Below are 26683 nucleotides of genomic sequence, written 5' to 3'. Positions count from 1 at the left end.
GCAAGGGGTGCGAAGGCCAATTGTAGCTAGTGCCCTGACTGAAATCAGCTAACTCAGGACAGAAAGGGAATCAAACCTGCTGGTCTGTGTGATTTATTACTTTAATGTGTGGTACATTTACTGAGTAAGCCATCAGGGTTACTGTTTTTTTTTAAAAATGAACACTCCAGACTAGTCCTGGAGCTGAAAATACCATTTCATTGTGTTAAACATCATGTAGACTGCAAGACTGAAGTTGATATTTTCACGGTCAAGTGAAATGATAATTAAAACAATAAACTCATGTATCCATATTATTATCATTTAAGGGTTGGCTGGTCACACAGCATTCCCAACAGGACCAAAAAATTGATAAAAAGGGAGAAAAAAGAGTAAACTAGCAAGAAATATAAAAACAGACTGCAAGAGCTTCTACAAGTATGTAAAAAGGAAGAGAGTAGCAAAAGTAAGCGTTGGTCCCTTAGAGGCCGAGATGGGAGAAATTATAATGGGGAATAAGGAAATGGCAGAGATTTTTAACAAATATTTTGTACCTGTCTTCACAGTAGAAGACACAAAAAGCAGACCAAAAATAGTGGGGAACCAAGGGGCTAATGAGAGTGGGGAACTTAAAGTAATTAAGATCGGTCGAGAAAAAGTACTTGAGAAACTAATGGGACTAAAAGCTGACAAATCCGCTGGACCTGATAGCCTACATCTGAGGGTTCTAAAAGAGGTGGCTGTAGAGGTAGTGGATGCACTGGTGGTGATCTTCCAAAATTCCCTAGATTCTAGAATGGTCCCAGTGGATTGGAAGGTAGCAAATGTAACCCCGCTATTCAAGAAAGGAGGGAGAGAGAAAACAGGGAACTACAGGCCAGCTAGCTTGACATCAGCTGTCTAGAAAATGCTGGAATCCATTATTAAGGAAGTGGTAACAGGGCACTTAGAAAATCAAAATATGATTAGGCAGAGTCAAAATGGTTTTATGGAAGAGAAATCATGTTTAACAAATTTATTAGAGTTTTTGGAGGATGTAACTAGAAGGGTAGATAAAGGGGAACTAGTGGATGTAGTATATTTGGATTTCCAAAAAGCATTCGATAAGGTACCACATAAAAGGTTGCTACGCAATATAAGAGCTCATGGGGTTGGGGGTAATATATTAGCATGGATGGAGGATTGGTTAACGGTCAGAAAACAGAGAGTAGGGATAAGCTAGCCATTTTCCGGTTGGCAAGCTGTAACTAGGAGGGTGCCGCAAGGATCAGTGCTTGGGCCTCAGCTACTTATAATCTATATTAATGACTTACATGAAGGGACCAAGTGTAATATATCCAAGTTTTCTGACGATACAAAGCTAGGTAGGAAAGTAAGATGTGAGGAGGACACAAAAAGCCTGTAAAGGGGTATAGCCAGGTTAAGTGAGTGGGCAATAAGGTGGCAGATGGAGTATAATGTGGGGAAATGTGAGGTTATTCACTTTGGTAGAAAGAATAGAAAAACAGAATATTTTTTAAATGGTGAGAAACTATTAAATGTTGATGTTCAGAGAGATTTAGGTGTCCTCGTACAGGAAACACAGAGAGTTAGCATGCAGGTACAGCAAGCAATTAGGAAGGCAAATGGCTTGTTATAAGAACATAAGAAATAGGAGCAGGAATAGGCCATTTGGACCTTCGAGCCTGCCCCATCATTCAATAAGATCGTGGCTGATCTTCTACCTCATCTCCACTTCCCTGCACTATCCCCATATCCCTCGATTCCCTTAATATTCAAAAATCTATCGGTCTCTGTCTTGAATATACTCAACGACTGAGCCTCCACAGCCCTCTGGGATAGAGAATTTCAAAGATTCAATACCCTCTGAGTGAAGAAATTTCTCCTCATCTCAGTCCTAAATGGCCGACCCCTTATTCTGAGACTGTGACCCCTGGTTCTAGACTCCCCAGCCGTGGGAAACATCCTCCCTGCATCTACCCTGTCAAGCCCTGTAAGAATTTTGTATGTTTCAATGAGATCACCTCTCATTCTTGTTGGCCTTTATTGCAAGGGGGTTGGAATACAAGAGTAAGGAAGTCTTGCTACAATTGTACAGGGCTTTGGTGAGACCACACCTGGAGTACTGTGCACAGTTTTGGTCTCCTTATCTGAGGAAGGATATACTTGCCTTAGAGGCGGTGCAACAAAAGTTTACTAGATTGATTCCTGGGATGAGAGGGTTGTCCTATGAGCAGAGATTGAGTAGATTGGGCCTATTCATTCTGGCTTTTAGAAGAATGAGAGGTGATCTCATTGAAACATAAGATTCTGAGGGGGATTGACAGGGTAGATGCTGAGAGGTTGTTTCCCCTGGCTGGAGAGTCTAGAACTAGGGGGCATAGTCTCAGGATAAGGGGTTGGCCATTTAAGACTGAGATGAGGAGGAATTTCTTCACTCAGAGGGTTGTGAATCTTTGGAATTCTCTAACCGAAAGGGCTGTGGTTGCTGAATCGTTGAGTATATTCAAGGCTGCACTAGATAGATTTTTGGACTCTAGGGGAATCAGGGGATATAGAGATCGGGCGGGAAAGTGGAGTTGAGGTCGAAGATCAGCCACGATCTTATTGAATGGCAGAGCAGGCTCGAGGGGCCGTATGGCCTACTCCTGCTCCTAATTCTTATGTTCTTATGAAAAAGTATCACTTAAATCTGAAAAAATATTCACCTCTGTAGAATAAACTAAATACCTCCCAGGAACTATGAGCTCTAAGCATAGCTCTAAGCTCGGTAATTTACTTAAGCCTGAGGTATTCACAAGTTATAGATCTGGCTTAGTTGTGAATAAATGCCATTACTGTACTCTCATTAGTGAAAAATCTTTTGCAGCGGTATTACAGAAAATAACCAGTATTATATGACAGCCACCACTTACCTCCACTACTAATGAGTATTCTTTCAAAGTTGTTTTTAATTCCTCAATCTCATAGTCCTTCTACAAAAAGATTTGGATGGTTTCAGCTGTTTGTCACAGTTCTTTTAAACGTGATATTATTTGATTTAATACCCAGATTTTGCATTTTCAATCCGAACCTGGTTTACCTGTATTTTGTCTATCTTTAATCATGTTTAGGAAGCTCACAATTCTTTGGTTGAAAGATACCTTTCACTAGTTTACCCATTAACACAGACAGTTAACTATTTGTTTCAACTATGTTGTTTTACTGCCTGAAAATCCTGCTTCTACTGTGGTATCTGACAAGCAGCATCTCAGGCTCCATTTTCTGACATTCTGTTTATTTTTATTTTCTACACCTATCATACAATTTCTGTATTGCTGCTTAATATTTTACAAAATTCTGCAAATTTTCCATTTCAAAGAATATGCAGAAGTTCTTTTTCTGGATTTTTACTCTTGCCCACCATCAGTCAGTCATTCACCATGCCCCAACCTTTCCCACCCCTCTGGTGCTTTGTGACCGGATGCTAGAAGATTGAGGGACGAGGTTTAGGATGAACTGCTCACTGAGTTTGCTATCCTTATGTGAAAACACCCAGCATCTGCTCACTCCCTTCCTCAATTGACGCCTAGGAGATAGTGGGAGTTTGTCACAGGGATGTAAGAGTCTTATTTCTACGCAAGTGGAAAATGTGGACTTAGACAGGCAAGAATATATTATTGGAAGATCAAAGCATCACTAATGATCTGAAATGTTAGCTCCCTGAGTGAAAAGATAATCCCCTGTCTATTGATCCAATATGTTATGTATGCTTTCATTATTTTCCAATACTTACACATGATAGTGTTTACACAAATTAAGAAGTTTAGAGTATAGTCATAAAATATTCATGTCTCTGTGATACTATTGCTGATCATAATCTCTGTCACGAACTGCTATTACCTCCCACATAATACTTTGGGTTGTAAAGTTAACCAAAATCAGCTACACCCTAACTTTTTCCATTTAATTATTTAATTCACCAAAATCTCACACATTCCACCTGTCCACTGTCGATCTAGAATCTTCCTCCTTGAAAAAACCATTCAATGCACCACATGGTATAATGCTGACCCACTCAGACCATGGAGGCCCCAGTATTCATCTCTGGTGTGTGCCGAGTTAGCTAATGCCATTCACAGCACTCATTGCCTAAGCTTACACAGCAGTGACATGGGGAACATGTCGTAGGGAACATCCAGCGTGAGCCACTGCCATCAGAATAGAAGGGCAGAAAACTAGAAAAAACTCCCTATTTGTCCAACTGATGTGCTTACTATCTGCCTCAAACCTTCCCTACATTCCACTTCATGGCTGCTGTGGCATAATTGAAATTGTTCTGCAACTAAATAGCTCGAGGTGGACAGTATAGTAGGAGACTGTTGGCGAGTAGGTACCATTTTCTTAACTAGACTGTTTCCTTTATTAAAGATTTAGAGAGAATGTTATATCTTTTAAAGGACTTTCATGTCATAATTTTTATTTATTGCTAATTTTACAGAAATGTTCAATGCATGTTTTGATTCCATTTTATATACATTTTATTTTCTCGTTCTCATATCTCCACAGGCCATGTGCTTTATAGCAGTTCCCTGCTCTCAGGCTTTTGCCAATGCTGCCTATAAACCAGCCACAATATGGTGCTCAACGGTGATCCAAAGTGATTCAACCTCCAATTTTCGGGGATGGCATTAAACGGGAAATTAGAGAAGCATGCAATAAGGGCACAGCAGTTATCATGGGTGACTTTAATCTACATATAGATTGGGCTAACCAAATTAGTAACAATACTGTGGAGGAGGAATTCCTGGAGTGTATACGGGATGGTTTCCTGGACCAATATGTCGAGGAACCAACTAGAGATCAGGCCATCTTAGACTGGGTATTATGTAATGAGAAAGGATTAATTAGCAATCTTGTTGTGCGAGGCCCCTTGGGTCGGAACGATCATAATATGATAGAATTCTTCATTAAGATGGAGAATGAAGTAGTCGACTCAGAGACTAGGGTCCTAAATTTAAATAAAGGAGACTACGATGGTATGAGGTGCGAGTTGGGTAGGATTGATCAGGGAATGTCACTCAAAAGGTTGACGGTGGATGGGCAATGGCAAACATTCAAAGATCGCATGGATGAACTACAGAATTTGTTCATCCCAGTTTGGCATAAAAATAAAACAAAAAAGGTGACTCAACCGTGGCTAACAAGCGAAATTAGGGATAGCATAAGATCCAAGGAGAGGACATATAAATTGTCCAGAAGCAGTAAACCTGAGGATTGGGAGCAGTTTAGGATCCAACAAAGGAGGACAAAGGGATTAATTAAGAGGGGGAAAATAGAGTATGAGAGTAAGCTTGCAGGAAACATAAAAACTGACTGTAAAAGCTTTTATAGATATGTGAAGAGAAAAAGATTGGTGAAGTCAAGCGTAGGTCCCTTGCAGTCAGAATCAGGGGAATTTATAATGGGGAACAAAGAAATGGCAGACCAATTAAATACATACTTTGGTTCTGTCTTCACAAAGGAGGACACAAATAACCTCCCAAAGATGTCGGGGAACATAGGGTCTAATGAAAGGGAGGAACTGATAGAAATCAGTATTTGTAGGGAAATGGTGTTAGGGAAATTGATGGGATTGAGGGCCGATAAATCCCCAGGGCCTGATAATCTACATCCTAGGATACTTAAGGAAGTGGCCCTAGAAATAGTAGATGCATTGCTGATCATCTTCCAAAATTCGATAGACTCTGGAACAGTACCCATGGATTGGCGGGTAGCTAATGTTACCCCACTGTTCAAAAAGGGTGGTAGAGAGAAAACGGGGAATTACAGACCGGTAAGCCTGACATCGGTAGTGGAGAAAATGCTAGAGTCCATTATAAAGGATGTAATAACAGAGCACTTGGAAAAAAGTGACCGGATCGGACAAAGTCAACATGGCTTTACAAAAGGTAAATCGTGCTTGACTAATCCACTGGAATTTTTTGAGGATGTAACTGGTAAAATAGATAAGGGAGAACCAGTGGATGTGGTGTATTTGGATTTTCAAAAGGCTTTCGATAAGGTCCCACATAAGAGATTAGCGTGTAAAATTAAGGCACATGGGATTGGGGGCAAGGTATTGACTTGCATAGAGAACTGGTTGGCAGACAGAAAGCAAAGAGTTGGAATAAACGGCTCTTTTTCCGAGTGGCAGGCAGTGACTAGTGGGGTACCGCAGGGATCGGTCCTTTGACCCCAGCTATTCACAATATATATTAATGATCTGGACGAGGGAACTAGATGTGATATCTCCAAGTTTGCAGACGACACAAAGCTGGGTGGGCATGTGTGCTGTGAGGAGGATGCCGAGAAACTCCAGTATGATTTGGACAGGTTGGGTGATTGGGCAGAAGCATGGCAGATGCAATATAACGTGGATAAATGCGAGGTTATCCACTTTGGTGTCAAAAACAGGAAGGTAGATTATTATCTAAATGGCAATAGATTGGGGGAAGGGGAAGTGCAACGAGACCTGGGCGTCCTTGTGCACCAGTCGCTGAAAGTAAGCATGCAGGTGCAGCAGGCGGTTAAGAAGGCAAATGGTATGTTGGCCTTCGTAGCGAGAGTTTGAGTACAGGAACAAGGATGTCTTGCTGCAGTTGTACAGGGCCTTGGTGAGACCACATCTTGAGTATTGTGTGCAGTTTTGGTCGCCTTATCTGAGGAAGAATGTTCTTGCCATGGAAGGAGTGCAGCGAAGATTCACCAGGCTGATACCTGGGATTGCAGGAATGACGTATGAGGAGAGATTGGGTCGATTGGGCTTGTACTCGCTGGAGTTTAGAAGAATGAGAGGGTCTCATCGAAACTTATAAAATTATAACAGGACTAGACAGACTAGATGCAGGAGGGATGTTCCCGATGGTCGGGGAGTCCAGAACCAGGGGTCACAGTCTAAGGATAAGGTGTAAGCCATTTAGGACAAAGATGAGGAGGAATTTCTTCACCCAGAGAGTGGTGAACCTGTGGAATTCTCTGCCAAAGAAGGCAGTAGAGGCCAATTCATTAAATATATTCAAGAAGGAGTTGGATATATTTCTTAAGGCTAAAGGGATCAAGGGATATGGAGAGAAGGCAGGAACAGGGTAATGAATTTGGATGATCAGCCATGATCTCACTGAATGGCGGAGCAGGCTCAAGGGGCCGAATGGCCTACTCCTGCTCCTATCTTCTATGTTTCTATATCACTAGCTTCTGGGCAGTAGCTCCTACCAACAATATGGCCAAAATTGTGAACTTGCCATATAATGGAAATCTACTATCCTGTAGCATAGAGCACTGCAGCACCAATGTACCATGCAATTCTAGTTTTGAGTTTATAATCAATTTATACACAAATAATGTTACTTAAAAGGAAAAAAGAAACATTTCACAGTCCAAAATTATTTTCATAACCAAAGATGCCAGCCATATTTTACCTTCTTCAGATTTTCTTCCTTTTCAAATTCTACAAGTTTTGCTTGCTCCTGTTGTTCCTAAGACACAATAGTGAACATTCTAAATAATTAAAAGTATTTTCTGTTACATAGTTATAAAAACATTAAAATGCTGCAACAACAAAAAATATTATTAATATTTAGTAGTTTTCTGGTGCTAGTTGTTGATTCAGTTTTACATACCTCCAAGTCATTAACAAGTGCAAAAAGCTGATTCATTTTTTGTTGATCTTGTTCCTTTTCTGGTCTAAGTTTAGAAATCTGGTGCAGTAAAGAAAGTGAAAATTAGATATTTTTCATTTCATAATGAGTACTGATGTAAGAAAACTACTAGGCACTTGGTCTAAGCATTAAACAAAGCTTTAATCAACTGTTTTACAACATGGAGGTCTAGTTGTGTCCTTCATTAGTTCCTGTTAAGAATGTCCTGCGCAAGCTGGGCCCGTGCCCGAGTATTTATACTCTCCCTGGACAGCGCCACCCGCAGGCCGCTCAGTATTATTTCATAAGTCTTTCTTTCATGAATGACTGATTCATGTCAAGTACCAAACCAAAATTAAATCCCAAAGAAATAACAGAAAACGCTGGAAAAACTCAGCAGGCCAGGCAGCATCCGTGGAGAGAGAAACAGAGTTAACGTTTCAGGTCTGGGACCCTTCATCAGAACTCTGATGATCAGTACGTTTCTGGCCCAACAAGGAATGAGGCATTGCTGGATCTGGTTCTGGGGAATGAGGTGGATCAACAGGAGCAAGTGTCAGTAGGGGAACATTTAGGGAACAGTGATCATAGTATCATAAGGTTTAGATTAACTATGGAAAAGGACAGAGAGCAATCTAGAGTCAAAATACTTAATTGGAGGAGGGCCAATTTCAGTGGGTTGAGAACGGATCTGGCCCGGGTAAATTGGAATCAAAGATTGGCAAGCAAAACTGTAATTTGAACAATGGGCTGCCTTTAAAGAGGAAATGGTTCGGGTACAGTCGAGGTACATTCCCACGGCGGGGGAAAGATAGGGCAACTAAAGCCAGATCTCCCTGGATGACGAAAGAGATAGCGAGTAAGATGAAGCAGAAAAATGGGGGTGTATGACAGATGTCAGGTTGAGAATACAAGTGAGAACCAGGCTGAATATATAAAGTTCAGAGGGGAAGTGAAAAAGGAAATAAGGGGGGCAAAGAGAGAGTATGAGAATAGACTGGCAGCTAACATAAAAGGGAATCCAAAAGTCTTCGAAAGGCATATACACAATAAACGGGTAGTAAGAGGAGGGGTGAGGCCGATTAGGAACCAAAAAGGAGACCTACGCATGGAGGCAGAGGGCATGGCTGAGTTACTAACTGAGTACTTTGCATCTGTCTTCACCAAGGAAGAAGATGCTGCTAAAGTCATAGTGAAAGAGGAGGTAGTTGAGATACTGGATGGGATAAAAATTGATAAAGAGGTACTAGAAAGACTGGCTATACTCAAAGTCACCTGGACCAGATGGGATGCATCCTAGGATTCTGAGAGAGTTAAGGGTGGAAATTGCAGAGGTACTGGCCATAATCTTCCAATCCTCCTTAGATATGGGGGTGGTGCCAGAGAACTGGAGAATTGCAAATGTTACACCCTTGTTCAAAAAAGGGTGCAAGGATAAACCCAGCAACTACAGACCAGTCAGTTTAACCTTGGCAGTGGGGAAGCTTTTAGAAATGATAATGCAGGGCAAAATTAACAGTCACTTGGACAAGTGTGGATTAATTAAGGAAAGCCAGCACGGATTTGTCAAAGGCAAATCATGTTTAACTAACTTGATTGAGTTTTTTGATGAGGTAACAGAGAGGGTTGATGAGGGTAGTGTGGTTGATGTAGTGTACATGGACTTCCAAAAAGCTTTTGATAAAATGCCACATAATAGACTTGCCAGCAAAGGTGACACCCATGGAATAAAATGGACAGTGGGAGCCCATTGAATAAAATGGACAGTGGGAGCATGGATATGAAATTGGCTAAGTGACAGGAAACAGAGTAGCGATGAACCGTCATTTTTTGGAATGGAGGAAGGTATACAATGGTGTTCCCCCCAGGGCTCAGTACTAGGACCAATGCTTTAGTTGATATATATTAATGACTTGGACTTGGGTGTACAGGGCACAATTTCAAAATTTGCAGATGACACAAAACTTAGAAGTATAGTGAATAGTGAGGAGGATAGTGGTAGACTTCAAGAGGACATAGACAGGCTGGTGGAATGGGCGGACACATGGCAGATGAAATTTAACGCAGAAAAGTGCAAAGGAAGAACGAGGAGAGGCAATATAAACTAAAGGGTACAATTCTAAAGGGGGTGCAACAACAGAGAGACCTGGGGGTATATGTCCACAAATCGTTGAAGGTGGCAGGGCAGGTTGAGAAAGCGGTTAAAAAGCATACGGGATCCTGGGCTTCATAAATAGAGGCATAGAGTACAAAAGCAAGGAAGTTATGATGAACCTTTATAAAACACTGTTCAACCTCAACTGAAGTATTGTGTCCAATTCTGGGCACCACACTTTAGGAAGGATGTGAAGGCCTTAAAGAAAAGCTTTACAATAATGGTTCCATGGATGAGGGACTTCAGTTGCGTGGATAGACTAGAGAAGCTAGGGATGTTCTCCTTAGAGCAGAGAAGGTTGAGAGGAGATTTGATAGAGGTGTTGTAAATCATGAGGGGTCTAGACAGAGTAAATAGAGAGAAACTGTTCCCATTGGCGGAAGGGTCAAGAACCAGATAACACACAACCAAAGGCGACATAAGGAAAAACTTTTATAAGCAGCGAGTGGTTATGATCTGGAATGCACTGCCTGAAAGGGTGGTGGAGGCAGATTCAATCGTGGCTTTCAAAAGGGAATTGGATAAGTACCTGAAGGAAAAAGATTTGCAGGACTTCGGGGAAAGGGCGGGAGAGTGGGACTAGCTGAAGTGCTCTTGCAGAGAGCCGGCACGGGCTCGATGGGCCGAATGGCCTCCTTCTGTGCTGTAACCATTCTATGATTCTGTGAGTTAATTGGGGGATTGGGGCAGACCAGTCGTAGGACAAATTTGGAACACTTTGGGTAGAGAGCACTTACATAGGATTACGTAGAATATATGGCACAGAAACAGGCCATTCAGCCCAACCAGTCCATGCCGGCATTTATGCTCCACTCGAGCCTCCTCCCGTCTTTCCTCATCTAAGCCTATCAGCATAACCCTCTATTCCCTTCTTTCTCATGTGCTTACCTAGCCTCCCCTTAAATGCATCTATACTGTTCGCTTCAGCTACTCCCTGTGGTAGCGAGTTCCACATTCTCACCACTCTTTGGGTAAAGAAGTTTCTTCTGAATTCCCTATTGGATTTCTTGGTGACTATCTTATATTGATGTCCTCTAGTTATGCTCTTCCCCACAAGTGGAAACATTCTCAAAATTTTTCAGAATTTTAAAGACCTCTATTAGGTCACCCCTCAGCCTTCTTTTTTCAAAGAGAAAAGAGACCCAGTCTGTTCATCCTTTCCTGATATATATACCCTTGCATTTCTGGTATCATCCTTGTAAATCTTCTCTGTACCCTCTCCAGTGCCTCTATATCCTTTTTATAATATGGCAACCAGAACTGTACGCAGTACTCTCAGTGTGGTCTAACCAATGTTTGATACAGGTTTAGCATAACTTCCCTACTTTTCAATTCTATCACTCTAGAAATAAACCCTAGTGCTTGGTTTGCTTTTTTTATGGCCTTGCTAACCTGTGTCGCAACTTTTAGTGATTTGTGTATTTGTACTCCTAGATCCCTTTGTTCCTCTACCCCACCTAGACTCGCACCCTCCAAGTGATGTGACCTCCCTATTCTTCCTACCAAAATGTACTACTTCACATTTATCTGTGTTGAACTTCATTTGCCAATTATATGCCCATTCTGCAAGTTTATTAATGTCCTCCTGTAACTTGTTGCAGTCCTCAGTATTGTCTATCCACTGCAATTTGGTGTCATTTGCAAATTTAGAAATTGTGTTTTTGATTCTTAAGTCTAAATCGTTAATGTAAATTGTGAACAGCAGTGGTCTCAGCACTGATCCTTGTGGAACACCACTACCCACCTTCTGCCACTGTGAATAGCTACTCTTTACTCCTACTCTCTGCTTTCTGTCCTGAAGCCAACCAGCAATCCATTCTGCTACTTGTCCCCTGACTCCGCATTCTCTGACCTTGTTCACCAGTCTATTATGGGGTACCTTATCGAAGGCCTTTTGAAAATCCAGATAAATTACATCTACTGCATTACCATTGTCTACTCTCTCTGTTACCGCTTCAAAAAATTCAATAAGGATGGTCAAGCAAGACTTTCCCTTTTGAAATCCATGTTGACTATTCATTATTATATTTTTGGTTTCTAGATGTTCTGCTATTTTCTCCTTTGGTAGGGATTCCATTATTTTTCCTACCACCGATGTTAAGCTGACTGGTCTATAATTCCCTGGACATGTTCTATCCCCCTTCTTAAATATCGGTATTACGTTAGCTATCCGCCAGTCCTTTGGCACTTCACCTTTTTCTAATGAATTATTAAATATGTGTAGTAATGGCTCTGCTATCTCTTCCCTAGATTCTTTTAAAATGCGTGGATGCAATCCATCCGGACCAGGGGTTTTATCCTCTTTGAGTTTGATTAATTTATTTAATATATCCCCTTTTTAAATTTTAAATGCACTTATCTCATTACTAATCTCATATCCAATGTCATGTCCAGCTGTTCTAGCTCCTTAGTAAATACTGAAAAAATATAATTATTTAATATTTCTGCCACCTCTCTAGGAAAGGGAAAAAAATGGCAATGCATCTATCAAAGGGAAGAAACAACTCTCTCCATGCAGAATGCCAATTTGTGTATCCCACCATATGTTTCCTGGGATCAAAGAGGTTGAGGTGGCAAAGGCAAATGGAATGGTATTTGTGGTTGGAAATACAATCCCAAAGTTTTCCATGTTGTCATTTATGATGGTTTAGGCTGAGAAGGGAGAAATGATTGTACTTGTTATCTGTTGATCTAGTAGAAGGGGACTGCATCCATGTTCAATTCAATTCAATTCAATTTTATTTGTCATATATGCAGCAGACGTGTGTACTGCCAATGAAATGTTGATTTTTACGAGTCCTCCCAACATTGGAATAAATATGGCATAACAATGATAAAAATACTAATAGAAATACAGTATTAATAAATAAAACAGTAATAAATAATAATAAATTATTCGTTCATGAGTCTTATGGCCTGGGGGTAGAAGCTGTTTCGAAACCTGCTGGTATGAGACCGTATGCTTCGGTATCTCTTACCAGACGGGAGCAGGGCGAAGAGCTTGTGGCTGGGGTGGCTTGCATCTTGTTGTTCTTTGTTGGTATGGCAGTGAATTACACATTATTTTTCCTGGTGGGTCAGTGGGTACATACTTCTGTTCTTCCTGGTCTTTTTGGTGGGCTGCTTGATGAGGGAGGCGGGGAGATGTCAATATCCAATTCTTGACAGTGATGGACTTTATGCACTCAAACGTCCCCCATACCCAATGCCCAATCAATCCTCACACCTATCATCACTGCTTGACCCTAGCCTTCTGTAATGTACTAGAACCACGTATTCCCCAGGAGGATAGAGGGTGCAAGAGTGGAATGTATCTCTGTTTACTGGAAATCTGGTAAGGCTGCAGGATCAGGATCAGAAATTCAGACTTAACTTTGTAAATACTCTAGTCAAAAGATTCTGAAAATAATAAATACTAATCCTTGGCATCAGGAGCTCCCAAAGTGGGAACATGAGCAGAATATATTATGGACAATAACAAGGTGTTCCTTATGTATATCAGGAGCAAGAGAAGGGTGCAAAGGGATGCTGGACCGATTGGCAGTGGGAAAGTGCTGTCTGGGAATGGGAAGGGACAGAATTGCAATATTTTTTTTTTTAACCATTTTTACCACTAAAACAGGGGCAGAAATGTCTAAATTGAGGAAGCAGTATAAGGGAGAGATCAGACTGGAAATCTTTAGACTCACAAGGGAAGGGATGTGAGACAGATTAAGGAAACTTAAACAAGACCACAGGCTTGGACAATTTCCAACAACGGGAGCTGGTGGAGAAGGAGGAGGAGATTGTAAATGCTCTTGCTAATATCTTGCAAAGCTCACTGGAATCAGGTAGCATCCCAATGGATTGGTAAGTAGTGAATATAACACCTATCTTTAGATAAGGAGAGCAAAACTGTGCACAGTACTCCAGGTGTGGTCTCACCAAGGCCCTGTATAATTGTAGCAAGACTTCCTTACTCTTGTACTCCAACCCTCTAGCAATAAAGGCCAACATGCCATTTGCCTTCCTTATTGCTTGCTGTACCTGCATGCTAACTTTCTGTGTTTCAGTTGGTGAAGAAATCATAACATGCTGGGATGTATAGCCAGGCTGTGACTTTTAAGTCAAAGGTAGTTATTTTGAAGTTGTGTCTTGTCTGGAGTAAAAGAAAGACTTGCAGTGCAGTGCCTGCACTATCCTAGATGAACCTTCAAATGCAATGCAAATGCAATGTGGCCATGGCTCCTTTAAATATCCCGGTTGAAGATGCGTCAGAGTACTGTGCACAGTTTTGCTCTCCTTATCTAAGGAAGGATGTACTTGCCTTGGAGGCAGTGCAACGAAGGTTCACTAGATTGACTAGGCTGTCCTATGATGAGAAATTGTGTAGAATGGGCCTATACTCTCTAGAGTTTAGAAGAATGAGAGGTGATCTCATTGAAACATACAAGATTCTGAAGGGGATTGACAGGGTAGATGCTGAGAGGTTGTTTCCCCTGGCTGGAGTGTCTAGAACTAGGCGGCATCGTCTCAGGATAAGGGGTAGGCCATTTAAGACTGAGATGAGGAGGAATTTCTTCACTCAGAGGGTTATGAATCTTTGGAATTCTCTGCCCCAGAGGGCTGTGAATGCTGAGTCGTTGAGTATATTCAAGGCCGAGATATAGATTTTTGGACTCTAGGGGAATCGAAGGATATGGAGATCCATTTAATAGGGCCGGGTAATGCGCAGGGTGGCCTTAATAGGCGTTATTAACGGAAGGTCGATCTCAGGAGCAGGATGGAATGAAGACTGGAGTCACAACCCGCGATGGCGACTGCCCACGCCCAACCTACCCAGGTATAGAAAATTCCGGCCATTGACTTCAGCCCCACCACAAACTGCATTCCCTTGTCACCAATTCATCCCTCTCCCCAACCACCATCTCAGGCTGAACCTGATTATTCACAACCTTGGTACCCTTTTCGACCCTGAGCTGGGCTTTAAACCTCATATCCTTTCCAGCACCAAGACGGCTTTCTTCCACCTCTGCAATATTGTCTCTGTCCTTTCCTACCTCAGCCTTTCAAAAATGTAGGAAACGTGGCAGCCAATTTGTGCACAGCAAACTCCCACAAACTGTAATGAAATAAATGACCAGATCATCTGTTTAGGTGTTGGATGAGGGCAACATCTAATTGTGCAAAATTTCCGTTAAATTGTGCCTAAATAGGTTGATTATCCTGCCTTGATTCTTTAAATTCCTGCCACTGTTGCAGCTCTTCCAGCACTGCTGGATGCTCGTTGGAAACTGCCAACACCACCAAAATGTTAATGACAGAAAAAGTGACATATGATATTACTACATAATTATCACCACATTTAAATACGTCTGGTGGAAGTGACACCAGAAAATCTGACACTTGAAAAAATGGGAAGGGACCCGCCATTAATGGATCCCTGACCCACTTAATTCTGCCCCAGTGCTGCTGGAAAACTGGTGTAAACGCAAAGACAAATCTTGCCTATGGTTTTCTCATTTCTATAGTACTACTGTGTTACTATGGGTTTACATTTAAGAAATAAGCACATCTAACATTTAGCACATAAACAAATCATTAAAATGCTTCAAAGTGTCTGATGGTATAATCAGCAATAAATAATACAGTAATGTGAAAAAGCATAAATCATAAATGCCAATACCTCATCCGTAAGATCTCTAACACTGCACACCAGTTTCTGATTTTGTTTCTCCTGTGCATAAAATGATTTAAAGTTAGTTACAATAAGATTTTTACAGTTGTAAGGAATGCTTCCTTTCAGTTTTAAATGTCCATTATAAATTGGAGCATCATTTTTTAATAATGTCGTATTCTAACTATATGGAAAAAGTATTTAAGTAAAATGCTCTCGAGTTACTTGACTGGTAAAGTATTAATTGCATTTATATAGCGCCTTTAACGTAAAAATGCCCCAAGGGACTTAACTGGTAGGTTAAGGAACACAGGTGCTGAGTAAGGGAGAGATTAGGAAGATCAAAGAAATGGATTTTGAGGAGTTTTTTAAAAAAGAAATAGAGAGAAGTGGAGATGCTAGGTAGGGAATTCCAGAGAGTAGGATCCTGGCTGAAGACTCAAGTGGGTTGAAGGGAGGTGATGCACAAAAGACCAGAGTCAGAGGAATGGAGTGTTCAAGGAGGGGAGGAGCTTGCAATAATAGGATGGGGGCAAGGCCATGGAGGAATTGAAAGAAGTGGACAAGAATTTTAGATTGATCGTATTCGAGATAGGGAGGCAAGATAGGTCAGCAAAGATGAACAATGCACAATAGTGCATTTTTGTTTTAGTGCATAACAGGACATTTTAGACAAGTTTAAGTTTAAAATGGGTGGCGCATGGGAAACCAGCAACGAGAATAATAATGTAGTCGAGTATGGAGGTGACAAAGACATGTATAAGGTTCCAGTATTGAAGAGGCTGAGGTAGGAAAGGACGGGGGCCAATATTGCAGAGGTGGAAGAAAGCCGTCTTGATGCTGGAAAGGATATGAGGTTTAAAGCCCAGCTCAGGTTCAAACAGGGTGCTAAGGTTGTGAATAATCAGGTTCAGCCTGAGATGGTGGTTGGGGAGAGGGATGAATTGGTGGCAAGGGAATGCAGTTTGTGGTGGGGCTGAAGTCAATGGCTGGAATTTTCTGTACCTGGGCAGGTCGGGTGCAGGCAGTTGCTGTAGCGGGTTGTGACCCCGTTCTTCATTCCATCCTGCTCCTGAGATCGACCTTCCGTTAATGGGGCCTATTAAGGCCGCCCTGCGCATTACCCGGCCATATTAAATGGTGCGGGTCTGATGACATCATCGATGATGCGTCTTTAACCAGGATATTTAAAGGAGTCATGGCCACATTGCACTTGAAGGTTCATTTAGGGTAGTGCAGGCACTGCTCTGCACCATTGGAGTGTTCCAAACAGTCCCAGACATGACTGCACAGAGACAGAGGGCTGCACCCAGGTTCTCAGATGACTACCTCCACATTTATGTGGAGGAAGTGAGAGCACGCAGGGAGGTCCTCTTCCCTTCCGATGGCCGGAAGAGAGCTCCCCAACAGACCAAAGGAGCCTGGCTCCAAATAGCAGAGGAGGTCAACAGCAGGGTTGTTGTGAGGGGGACCTGGGTGCAGTGTGGCAAACGTTTCAATGGTCTCATTAGATCAGGAAAGGTGAGTGCAAAGCCACACTCAACTTCATCCTGCTGTGCCTCTCATCACATCCCCATCACTCTGCCTTCCCAACCCTACTCCTGCACATCCTTACTCACACCAACATACCTTGCACATCCACCCATCCCTCTCTCTATCTACATTATCACATCCCCATCTGACTAACAACTCCTCACACTCACCCTTATCCTAATGCAATTATACGAACTAACAACACACGAGGCGGCATTGGCAACCCACTCCATCATAGTCTCCCTCTAATGATGTAACCCGTCCATTCCTTATATTCATTCCATCACTCTCACACAACCTTCTCTTCTTTCCCTCCTTGCAGGAAGAGAGAGCCCACAATAAGAGGGAGAAGGAGAGAACCAGAGGTGGCCCTTCATCATTGGCTACCTTAACAGCAGCAGAGGAGGCTGCCTTGGAAGTGTCTGGAGTTGCAGAGCTGCTGGCGGTGGGAGATGGAGAGAGGGGGTCATCTCAGCAACCTGGTGACAGAATTACATCTCATGCAGCCACATGGCATACATCAGTCACTCATATAAAGGACTGATCAGCAGCCAGTGAATGTTCATCATGTGTATAATGGTATCTATACCCATTCTTGATGGGACATATCTAACTCATCTCTTTACTCTCCCACAGGTCCATCAACAGCCACCCCCCCCTCACTGTCCAGGGGCAAGAGCACGACAACTCCTCAGAGGAGCCTCCAGCCTCTGAGGGCACAGCGTCACCAGACATAAGCTCATCCAGCACCAGCGCAGATACGCACACCTCGGTGGGTTCAACACGAGATAGAGTAGTGTTGTCACCTGGTGTCTCACAACTCACAAGTGAGCAAGAGGAGATGGTGGAGACAAGGACAGCCGTGGAGACTCCTCGCCGGAGGGTGCAGGACACTCCCAGCTCTGCTCAGCTGCATGCAGACACTGAGCCTCAGGGGCCATCCAGAAAGAGAGTGATCCTGGAGGTGCAGCAAGAAGTGCAGGAGACTCTGACAGGTTTTGCGACCCCGATGTCCGCACATGTGCAGAGAATGGAGGAGTCCATCTCCAACATGAGCACCACCGTGCCGCAGGTGATGGCAACTGTAGGCTCTTCCATGGAAAGGATGGCCACCTGCATTGAACAGCTAATGCGCCACTCACAGGAGCATATGCTATCTATGGAGAATAGATGGCAGATGCTCATAGACCTCCTCTCTAGGAGGGATGTCAAGGTAGACGTGGGTCCTCATGGCCCCACTGCAGTGCAGCAAGGTGAGCTCCAGCTTCTTGCTAGCAGGGAAGTGCAGGTGGCCAATAAGAGGGATGATGGTGAAAGGGGACATGGAAGTGGGGGCTCCTCTCAAAGTGATCACACTTCTCCCCCGGTGCCCCCCACCCAGTCAGAGCCCCAGATAGCTCCTTGGATCACGATGGCCGAGTCTGCCCCTGCATAGTCGCAGGAGGAGCAGATATTGCCAGAGACATCACAGGCTCCAAAACCCAGAGGCGTCCGCCAAATGTGTCTTTGCAGTCGCAGCAGGGAAGTGAGCAGGCTGCCTCTATCTCTGCTGAAGCCACAGGGATAGCACCTCGTAGAAGCATGCGTAAGAGAAACATGAAACACAAGCAGATGCACAAGGGTAGCCACTTGGGTGTTCTAATAAATGTTTCTGTAAAGTTTCCATTACTATGATGCCACGCATAAAACTATTTATTTTCACTACTTTCTCGACAAATTTGTGTGCAACTTTGGAAGTGGCTTAGTGAGTTGGAGTGAATAGTCAGACATAATGTTACTTCCAGCAATGGTGGTCAGTGTGAAAGGAATGGCTTGGTCATTGTAGGGATACTTTATGGTGTTGCTGTGGGGTGGTGCGAACTTGGTACAGCATGTGGCAGCCATATGGGTGTAATGCGTGAAGTTAAGTAAAATTTTTGTTTTATTCGTATATGGGATGTGGGCATCGCTGGAAAGGCCAGCATTTATTGCCCATCCTTGATTGCCCTCGAGGAGGTGGTGGTGAGCTGCATTCTTGAACCGCTGCAGTCTGTGCGGTGAAGGTACTCCCACAGTGCTATTAGGGAGGGAGTTCGTGGATTTTGACCCAGCAACGATGAAGGATCGGCAACATACTTCTAAGTCAGGATGGTGTGTAACTTGGAGGGGAACTTAGGGGTGGTGGTGTTCCCATTCTAGGTGGAAGAGGTCACGGGTTTGGTAGGTACTGCCGAAGCCTTGGCGAGTTGCTACAGTGCATCTCGTAGATGGTACACATTGCAGCCACGGTACGCCGGTGGTGGAGGGAGTGAATGTTTAAGGTGGTGGATGGGGTGCCAATCAATGCTTTGATAAGGGAAGGTCGTGTCTGACAAACTTAATTGCATTTTTTGAGGCGGTAACAAGGAGGGTAGATGAGGGTAGTGCGTTTGATGTAGTGTATATGGACTTTAGCAAGGCTTTTAAGGTTCCACATGGCAGACTGGTCACGAAGTTAAAAGCCCATGGGATCCAGGGCAAAGTGTCAAGTTGGATTCAAAACTGGCTCTGAGGCAGGAAGCAGAGGGTAATGGTTGATGGATGTTTTTGGGACTGGAAAGTTGTTTCCAGTGGGGTTCCACAGGGCTCAGTACTCAGTCCCTTGCTTTTTGTGGTATATATCAATGATGATCTAGACTTGAATATAGGGAGTATGAGTAAGAAGTTTGCAGATGATACTAAAATTGGCTGTGTGGTTGATACTGAAGAAGGAAGCGATAGACTTCAGGAAGATATCAATAAATTGGTCAGGTGGGCAGAACAGTGGCAAATGGAATTCAATCCGGAGAAGTGTGAGGTAGTGCATTTAGGGAGGGCTAACAAGGAAAGGGAATACACATTAAATGGTAGGACACTGAGTAGTGTAGAGGAACAAAGGGATCTTGGAGTGCATGTCCACAGATCCCTGAAGGTAGCAGGCCAGGTAGATAAGGTGGTTAAGAAGGCATACGGAATGCTTACCTTTATTAGCCGTGGCACAGAATACAAGAGCAGGGGGGTTATGCTTCAACTGTATAAAACACTAGTTAGGCCTCAGCTAGAGTACTGCGTGCAGTTCTGGTCACCACATTACAGGAAAGATGTGATTGCACTAAAGAGGGTACAGAGGAGATTTACAAGGATGTTGCCGGGAGTAGAGAATCTTAGCTATGAGGAAAGACTGGATAGGCTGGGTCTGTTTTCCTTGGAACAGAGGAGGCTGAGGGAAGACCTTATTGAGGTGTATAAAATTATGAGGGGCCTCGATAAAGTGGATAAAAAGGACCTATTTCCCTTAGCAGAGGGGTCAAAAACCAGGGGGCACAGATTTAAAGTAATTGGTGGAAGGTTTAGAGGGGATATTTCTTCAAGCAGAGGGTTGTGGGGGTCTGGAACTCACTGCCTGAAAGGGTGGTAGAGGCAGAAACCTTAACCACATTTAAAAAGTACTTGGACGTGCACTTGGGATGGTGTAACCTGCAGGGCTATGGACCAAGAGCTGGGAAGTGGGAGTAGGCTAGATAGCTCTTTGTTGGCCGGCGCAGACACCATGGGCCGAAATGGCCTCCTTCCGTGCTGTAACTTTCTATGATTCTATGATTGTCCTGGATGGTGTCGAGCTTCTGGAGTGATGTTGGAGCTGCACTCATCCAGGCAAGTGGAGAGTATTCCATCACACTCCTGACTTGTGCCTTGTAGATGGTGGAAAGGCTTTACTGAGTCAGGAGGTGAGATACTCACTGCAGAATACCTAGCCTCTGTCCTGCTCTTGTTGCCACAGTATTTATGTGGCTGGTCCAGTTAAGTTTCTGGTCAATGGTGACCCCCAAGATGTTGATGGTGGGGGATTCGGCGATGGTAATGCAGTCGAACGTCAATGGACGGTGGTTAGACTCTCGCTTGTTGGACATAGTCATTGCCTGGCACTTCTGTGGCGCGAATGTTACCTGCCACTTATCAGCCCAAATCTGGCCATCCCTGGCCTCCGGGCAGCATGTGTGCTCGGGTGCTGGTAGGATCTGGACCACAGGTTCCTCCTCCTCCTCTGAAGAGGCTGTGTGCTCAGAGCCTTGCTCCTCATGCAATGCTAATCCTCGCTGCTGCACTATGTTGTGCAGGGTGCAGCAAACCATGATGATTCTGGATACCCTGGCTGGTGCATACTGCTGAAGGGCTCCTCCAGATTTGCCAATGCATCTGAAGCGCATTTTCAGCATGCATATTGTCTGCTCTATGACACATTTGGTGGAACCTCGGCCTCAGTACTTGGCCTCCACAAGGGTGTCATGGGCCACATCTTCAGTGGATAGCCTTTATCTCCAAGCAGCCAGCCAGAAAGTTTGTTTGGAGGAGCGAAGAGCTGAGGGAGGGTGAACTGGCGCAGGACGAAGGAGTCATGGTGGCTGCCAGGGAATTTGGTGCACTCATGCATGCATGATGCAGACAAACTGCACATTGAGGGAGTGGAAGCCCTTGCGGTTGACAAAGACTCCTGGGTGATGATGGGGTGCCCTGATGGCCATGTGTGCAGTCGATGATGCCCTGCACTTGTGGAAAGCCAGCCAAAGTGGCAAAACCGAGCGCCCACTCAGTAACACTGGCTTCATCAGTGACAAAGTTGATATAATTGGCTGACTTGTCAAAGTGGGCATCGGTGACCTATGTGATGCCGACTACGGGATGCTGCAAATGTCTGGGGAGAAGCGTGCAATAAGGGCACAGTAGTCATCATGGGTGACTTTAAGCTACATATAGATTGGGCTAACCAAATTAGTAACAATACTGTGGAGGAGGAATTCCTGGAGTGTTTACGGGATGGTTTCCTGGACCAATATGTCGAGGAACCAACCGGAGATCAGGCCATCTTAGACTGGGTATTATGTAACGAGAAAGGATTAATTAGCAATCTTGTTGTACGATGCCCCTTGGGTCGGAGCGATCATAATATGATCGAATTCTTCATTAAGGTGGAGAATGAAGTAGTCGACTCAGAGACTAGGGTCCTAAATTTAAATAAAGGAAACTACGATGGTCTGAGGCACGAGTTGGGTAGGATTGATTGGGGAATGTCACTCAAAGGGTTGACGGTGGATAGGCAATGGCAAACATTCAAAGACCGCATGGATGAACTACAGAATTTGTTCATCCCAGTTTGACATAAAAATAAAACAAAAAAGGTGACTCAACCATGGCTAACAAGGGAAATTAGGGATAGCATAAGATCTAAGGAGAGGACATATAAATTGGCCAGAAAAAGCAGTAAACCTGAGGATTGGGAGCAATTTAAGATTCAACAAAGGAGGACAAAGGGACTAATTAAGAAAGGGAAAATAGGAGAGTAAGCTTGCAGGGAACATAAAAACTGACTGTAAAAGCTTTTATAGATATGTGAAGAGAAAAAGATTGGTGAAGTCAAGCGTAGGTCCCTTGCAGTCAGAATCAGGGGAATTTATAATGGGGAACAAAGAAATGACAGACCAATTAAATACATATTTTGGTTCTGTCTTCACAAAGGAGGACACAAATAACCTCCCAGAGATGTCGGGGAACATAGGGTCTGATGAAAGGGAGGAACTGAAAGAAATCAGTATTTGTAAGGAAATGGTGTTAGGGAAATTGATGGGATTGAAGGCCGATAAATCCCCAGGGCCTGATAATCTACATCCTAGTGTACTTAAGGAAGTGGCCCTAGAAATAGTAGATGCATTGCTGATCATCTTCCAACATTCGATGGAATCTGAAACAGTACCCATGGATTGGAGGGTAGCTAATGTTACCCCACTATTCAAAAAAGGTGGTAGAGAGAAAACGGGGAATTACAGACCGGTAAGCCTGACATCGGTAGTGGGGAAAATGCCAGAGTCCATTATAAAAGATGTAATAGCAGAGCACTTGGAAAACAGTGACAGGATCGGACAAAGTCAACATGGGTTTACAAAAGGTAAATCATGCTTGAGTAATCTACTGGAATTTTTTGAGGATGTAACTGGTAAAATAGATAATGGAAAACCAGTGGATGTGGTGCATTTGGACTTTCAGAAGGCTTTCAATAAGGTCCCGCATAAGAGATTAGTGTGTAAAGTTAAGGCACATGGGATTGGGGGCAAGGTATTGACTTGGATAGAGAACTGGTTGGCAGACATTAAGCAAAGAGTTGGAATAAACGGGTCTTTTTCCGAGTGGCAGGCAGTGACTAGTGGGGTACTGCAGGGATCGGTCCTTGGACCCCAGCTATTCACAATATATATTAATGATCTAGACAATGGAATTAGATGTAATATCTCCAAATTTGCAGACGACTCAAAGCTGGGTGGGCGTGTGTGCTGTGAGGAGGATGCCGAGAAATTCCAGGATAATTTGGACAGGTTGGGTGATTGGGCAAAAGCATGGCAGATGCAATATAACATGGATAAATGCGAGGTTATCCATTTTGGTGGCAAAAACAGGAAGGCAGATTATTATCTGAATGGCAATAGATTGGGAGAAGGGGAAGTGCAACGAGACCTGGGTGTCCTTGTGCACCAGTTGCTGAAGGTAAGCATGCAGGTGCAGCAGGCGGTTAAGAAGGCAAATGGTATGTTGGCCTTCGTACCGAGAGGGTTTGAGTACAGGAACAAGGATGTCTTGCTGCAGTTATAGAGGGCCTTGTTGAGACCACATCTTGAGTATTGTGTGCAGTTTTGGTCGCCTTATCCGAGGGAGGATGTTCTTGCCATGGAAGGAGTTCAGCGAAGATTCACCAGGCTGATACCTGGGATGGCAGGAATGACGTATGAGGAGAGATTGGGTCGATTGGGCTTGTACTCGCTGGAGTTTAGAAGAATGAGAGGGGATCTCATTGAAACTTATAAAATTCTGACAGGACTGGACAGACTAGATGCAGGAAGGATGTTCCCGATGGTCAGGGAGTCCAGAACCAGGGGTCACAGTCTAAGGATAAGGGGTTAGGCCATTTAGGACAGAAATGAGGAGGAATTTCTTCACCCAGAGAGTGGTGAACCTGTGGAATTCTCTACCACAGAAGGCAGTAGAGGCCAATACATTAAATATATTCAAGAAGGAGTTGGATATATTTCTTAAGGCTAAAGGGATCAAGGGGTATGGGGAGAAAGGTACTGAATTTGGATGATCAGCCATGATCGCATTGAATGGTGGAGCAGGCTCGAGGGGCCGAATGGCCTACTCCTGCTACTATCTTCTATGTCTGTTGCAGATCCCTGGAAGGAGCCAGAGGCGAAGCAGTTGAGCGCACTTGTGACTTTGAGAGCCACTGGTAAGGCATGTCCACCCACTCCTCTGGGCTGCAGGTCTTGCTCCAGCAATGTGTAAATGTCTGCAACGACCTGGTGCGATAGCCTGAGCCTCCTTTGGCACTACTGCTCCGTCATGTTGAGGAAGCTCATCCTCTGCCTGTAGGCCCTGTGTTGGGGGGTATCACCTCTGGCATGGTGCAGCCCTGCGCTGATGCCCTCTGTCCTGTGCAGCATCAGGTGGTTGCGGAGATGGTTGGTGGTGTTGGTGTTGGTGCTGCTGGTGTACCTGGTACTGCTGCTGTTGGGGCTCATCGTGGTCGAATTCTGAATATCAAGGTGAGTTAGTATAAATGGCACCCATTCTGATGTAATAGACGGCAGGTCAAGTAGAGATGACAGAAGCAATCTATCAATGGTGTGATAGGTTCTATCAATGAGGTGACAGTGGATCCCAACTTTGCTGGAAACACTTGCAACCTCTAGAAATCTAAATCTGTGCTGATAATGCAATCAGCAACAGTATCTGCTTTAGGAAAGTGACCAGCTGTCAGGTGGGAGTTTTTATTGTACTTTTCATGCTGTGCATTAATGAGGTGCATCAATGGCCACTGAACTTCCACCTCAGGTTCACAGACATGGTTCCCAACCTGTGTCATTCCGTGCTCATCCAGGGAAATTTGAAAGATAGGATTAAAAAGATGCTTAAAGGTCTGACAAGTACCTCATAATGATCTCAATTACCTCGGCCGCCTCTGCCGCTCAGGTCGCTGCCGCGCTGCCAAACGCACCCGAAGGAAAGGCGCGTGGGGGCTGGATGGCGGCGGGTTCCCAACCTGCTCCAAGGTTTTTCAAATTTCCTTCCTGACCCGCCTCCAATCATGCCCGCATGGTCTCCAGAAAATTCCTGCCAATGACTTTGGTCTTCTTGACGTTGAACTGGAATAAATTATGACTCATCCAAGACTGCAATCTGACAGCTCAAAGGCAGCCAAGGGGTTGAGAAAGGTGGAGCTGGGTGTCACCAACATATATGTAAAATCTGAACCCTTGCCGAAGGATGATGTCACTGAGGGGGTAGCATATATGTTAGAAGGGGAGGAGGCCAGGAATAGATCCCTAGATGATTCCAGAGATTATGGTGCCATGGAGCTGGATGATGGAGTAGACATTGGAGGAAGATGGTATGGTTAACTGTGTTGAATGCTGTAAAAACGTCAAGGAATGATAATGCACTGTGCTCATAATGGTGGTCGTTTGTGAGTTTAGCTGGGTACTTTAGTGCTGTGAGAAGGGCGGAAGCCAGACTGGAGCGATTTGAATACATAGCTCCTGACTGCCAAATATGCCTGCAGGGGTAATTTTTCCAAGCAATATTATAATTGTTATTTCAATATTATTGTGATGTGACCTTTTTTTAGCACCAGTGAAAAAATGATTTTGTGTACATGAAAGTTACAATGGCTCTTAAGTAGTTCTTTATCCGTCTTGGATATGTAATAGAGAAAAGTCCGGTGCAGTGAACAGGATGGGACGAGCACCGTCTACTCCGGGAAGGACTCCGGTAAATGAGGCACATTTGCCCCTTCCTGGTGGTTTGTTCTGGCGGCCCCAAGGGGAGGATGAGGTGGGGGGAGGGGGTAAAGGGGGGTGGTGGGAGACAGCAATACCTTTTTTGGCTGTAACTATTTGAAGCTATAGCCATGCAGTGGATACTTTAATAATGTATCAATTTAGTGCACTCACCACGTGGCCTTGGAGGGGCATGGCGGGGGAGGGGGGTGGGCGGAAAGAAAGAGACTTGCCAGTCTCTGGGCCTGGAGCAAGGCCGTAACCCAGTATTGCGATAAGAGGACACGGGATTTGAGATCAATTGTAGCATCGCTACCGCCACCTAGCTCAGATCTGGTAACTCAGCATAGGCCAGGGATCGAACCCAGGCATCTTCCTGCCCTTAGATTAAGTAAAACAAAAATAATAAAAAATTATATATGCTTAATTGTATAACTAATTTTTATACAGAAAAAATACTCACTGTGTTATAGGGGGTCCCTAAATTTTTTTATAACATGGGGGGCGGGGGGGGGAGGGGAGGCCTCGGAAGCAAGAGGCTCAAGGATCGCTAGAAATCGGTCCTTAGGCCACATCTGCATACTTGGGGCGAGCTGCCGACACTGGTCGTGCCCTGCGGGCAGCATTCTCGAGCGAAGACATCAATGCCAGCACCAGCCCTCAGTCAAGTCCCAGGAGTGGACATGGAGCGGCCTAGGACGGCCAGGGGTGGTGGGGCATTGATGGGTGATCGCACCTCCTGTCTCCATGGGAAGGTGTTTTTGATTCTTTTCCTCAAAACTTCCCTTTGGTTAGCAGCTGCAGGGGCTTCATTGCATGGTGGTTGTGTTGGGTGATGCGCTATCAATTACTCATAAAAGACTGAGAGTTAGAAGAGTAACTA

The 26683-nt window shown here is 44.1% G+C and overlaps 1 protein-coding gene across 3 annotated transcripts in view; it reads right to left on the bottom strand.

The window, feature by feature from the left end:
- The window catches only part of LOC147115689 (inositol 1,4,5-triphosphate receptor associated 2-like), a 92947-nt gene that overhangs the window by 17957 nt on the left and 48307 nt on the right, over positions 1-26683 (bottom strand). For 2 of the 3 annotated variants that reach the window (XM_085990156.1, XM_085990158.1), the window contains 4 exons: positions 15458-15508; positions 7620-7697; positions 7419-7475; positions 2895-2954 (listed from right to left, as the gene is read on the bottom strand). In XM_085990156.1, coding sequence (XP_085846282.1) covers positions 2895-2954; positions 7419-7475; positions 7620-7697; positions 15458-15508 — 246 coding nt within the window. The remainder of the gene's footprint in view (positions 1-2894; positions 2955-7418; positions 7476-7619; positions 7698-15457; positions 15509-26683) is intronic. The other variant, XM_085990157.1, reaches the window with a different exon arrangement.

This window comes from Somniosus microcephalus, chromosome 6, assembly GCF_052327205.1.
Source record: "Somniosus microcephalus isolate GS21.2 chromosome 6, FLI_Smic_1.0, whole genome shotgun sequence".
Classification (NCBI taxonomy): domain Eukaryota; kingdom Metazoa; phylum Chordata; class Chondrichthyes; order Squaliformes; family Somniosidae; genus Somniosus; species Somniosus microcephalus.
The sequence above is the reverse complement of the archived record's forward strand: the minus strand, read 5'-3'. Positions and strand labels throughout refer to the sequence as shown.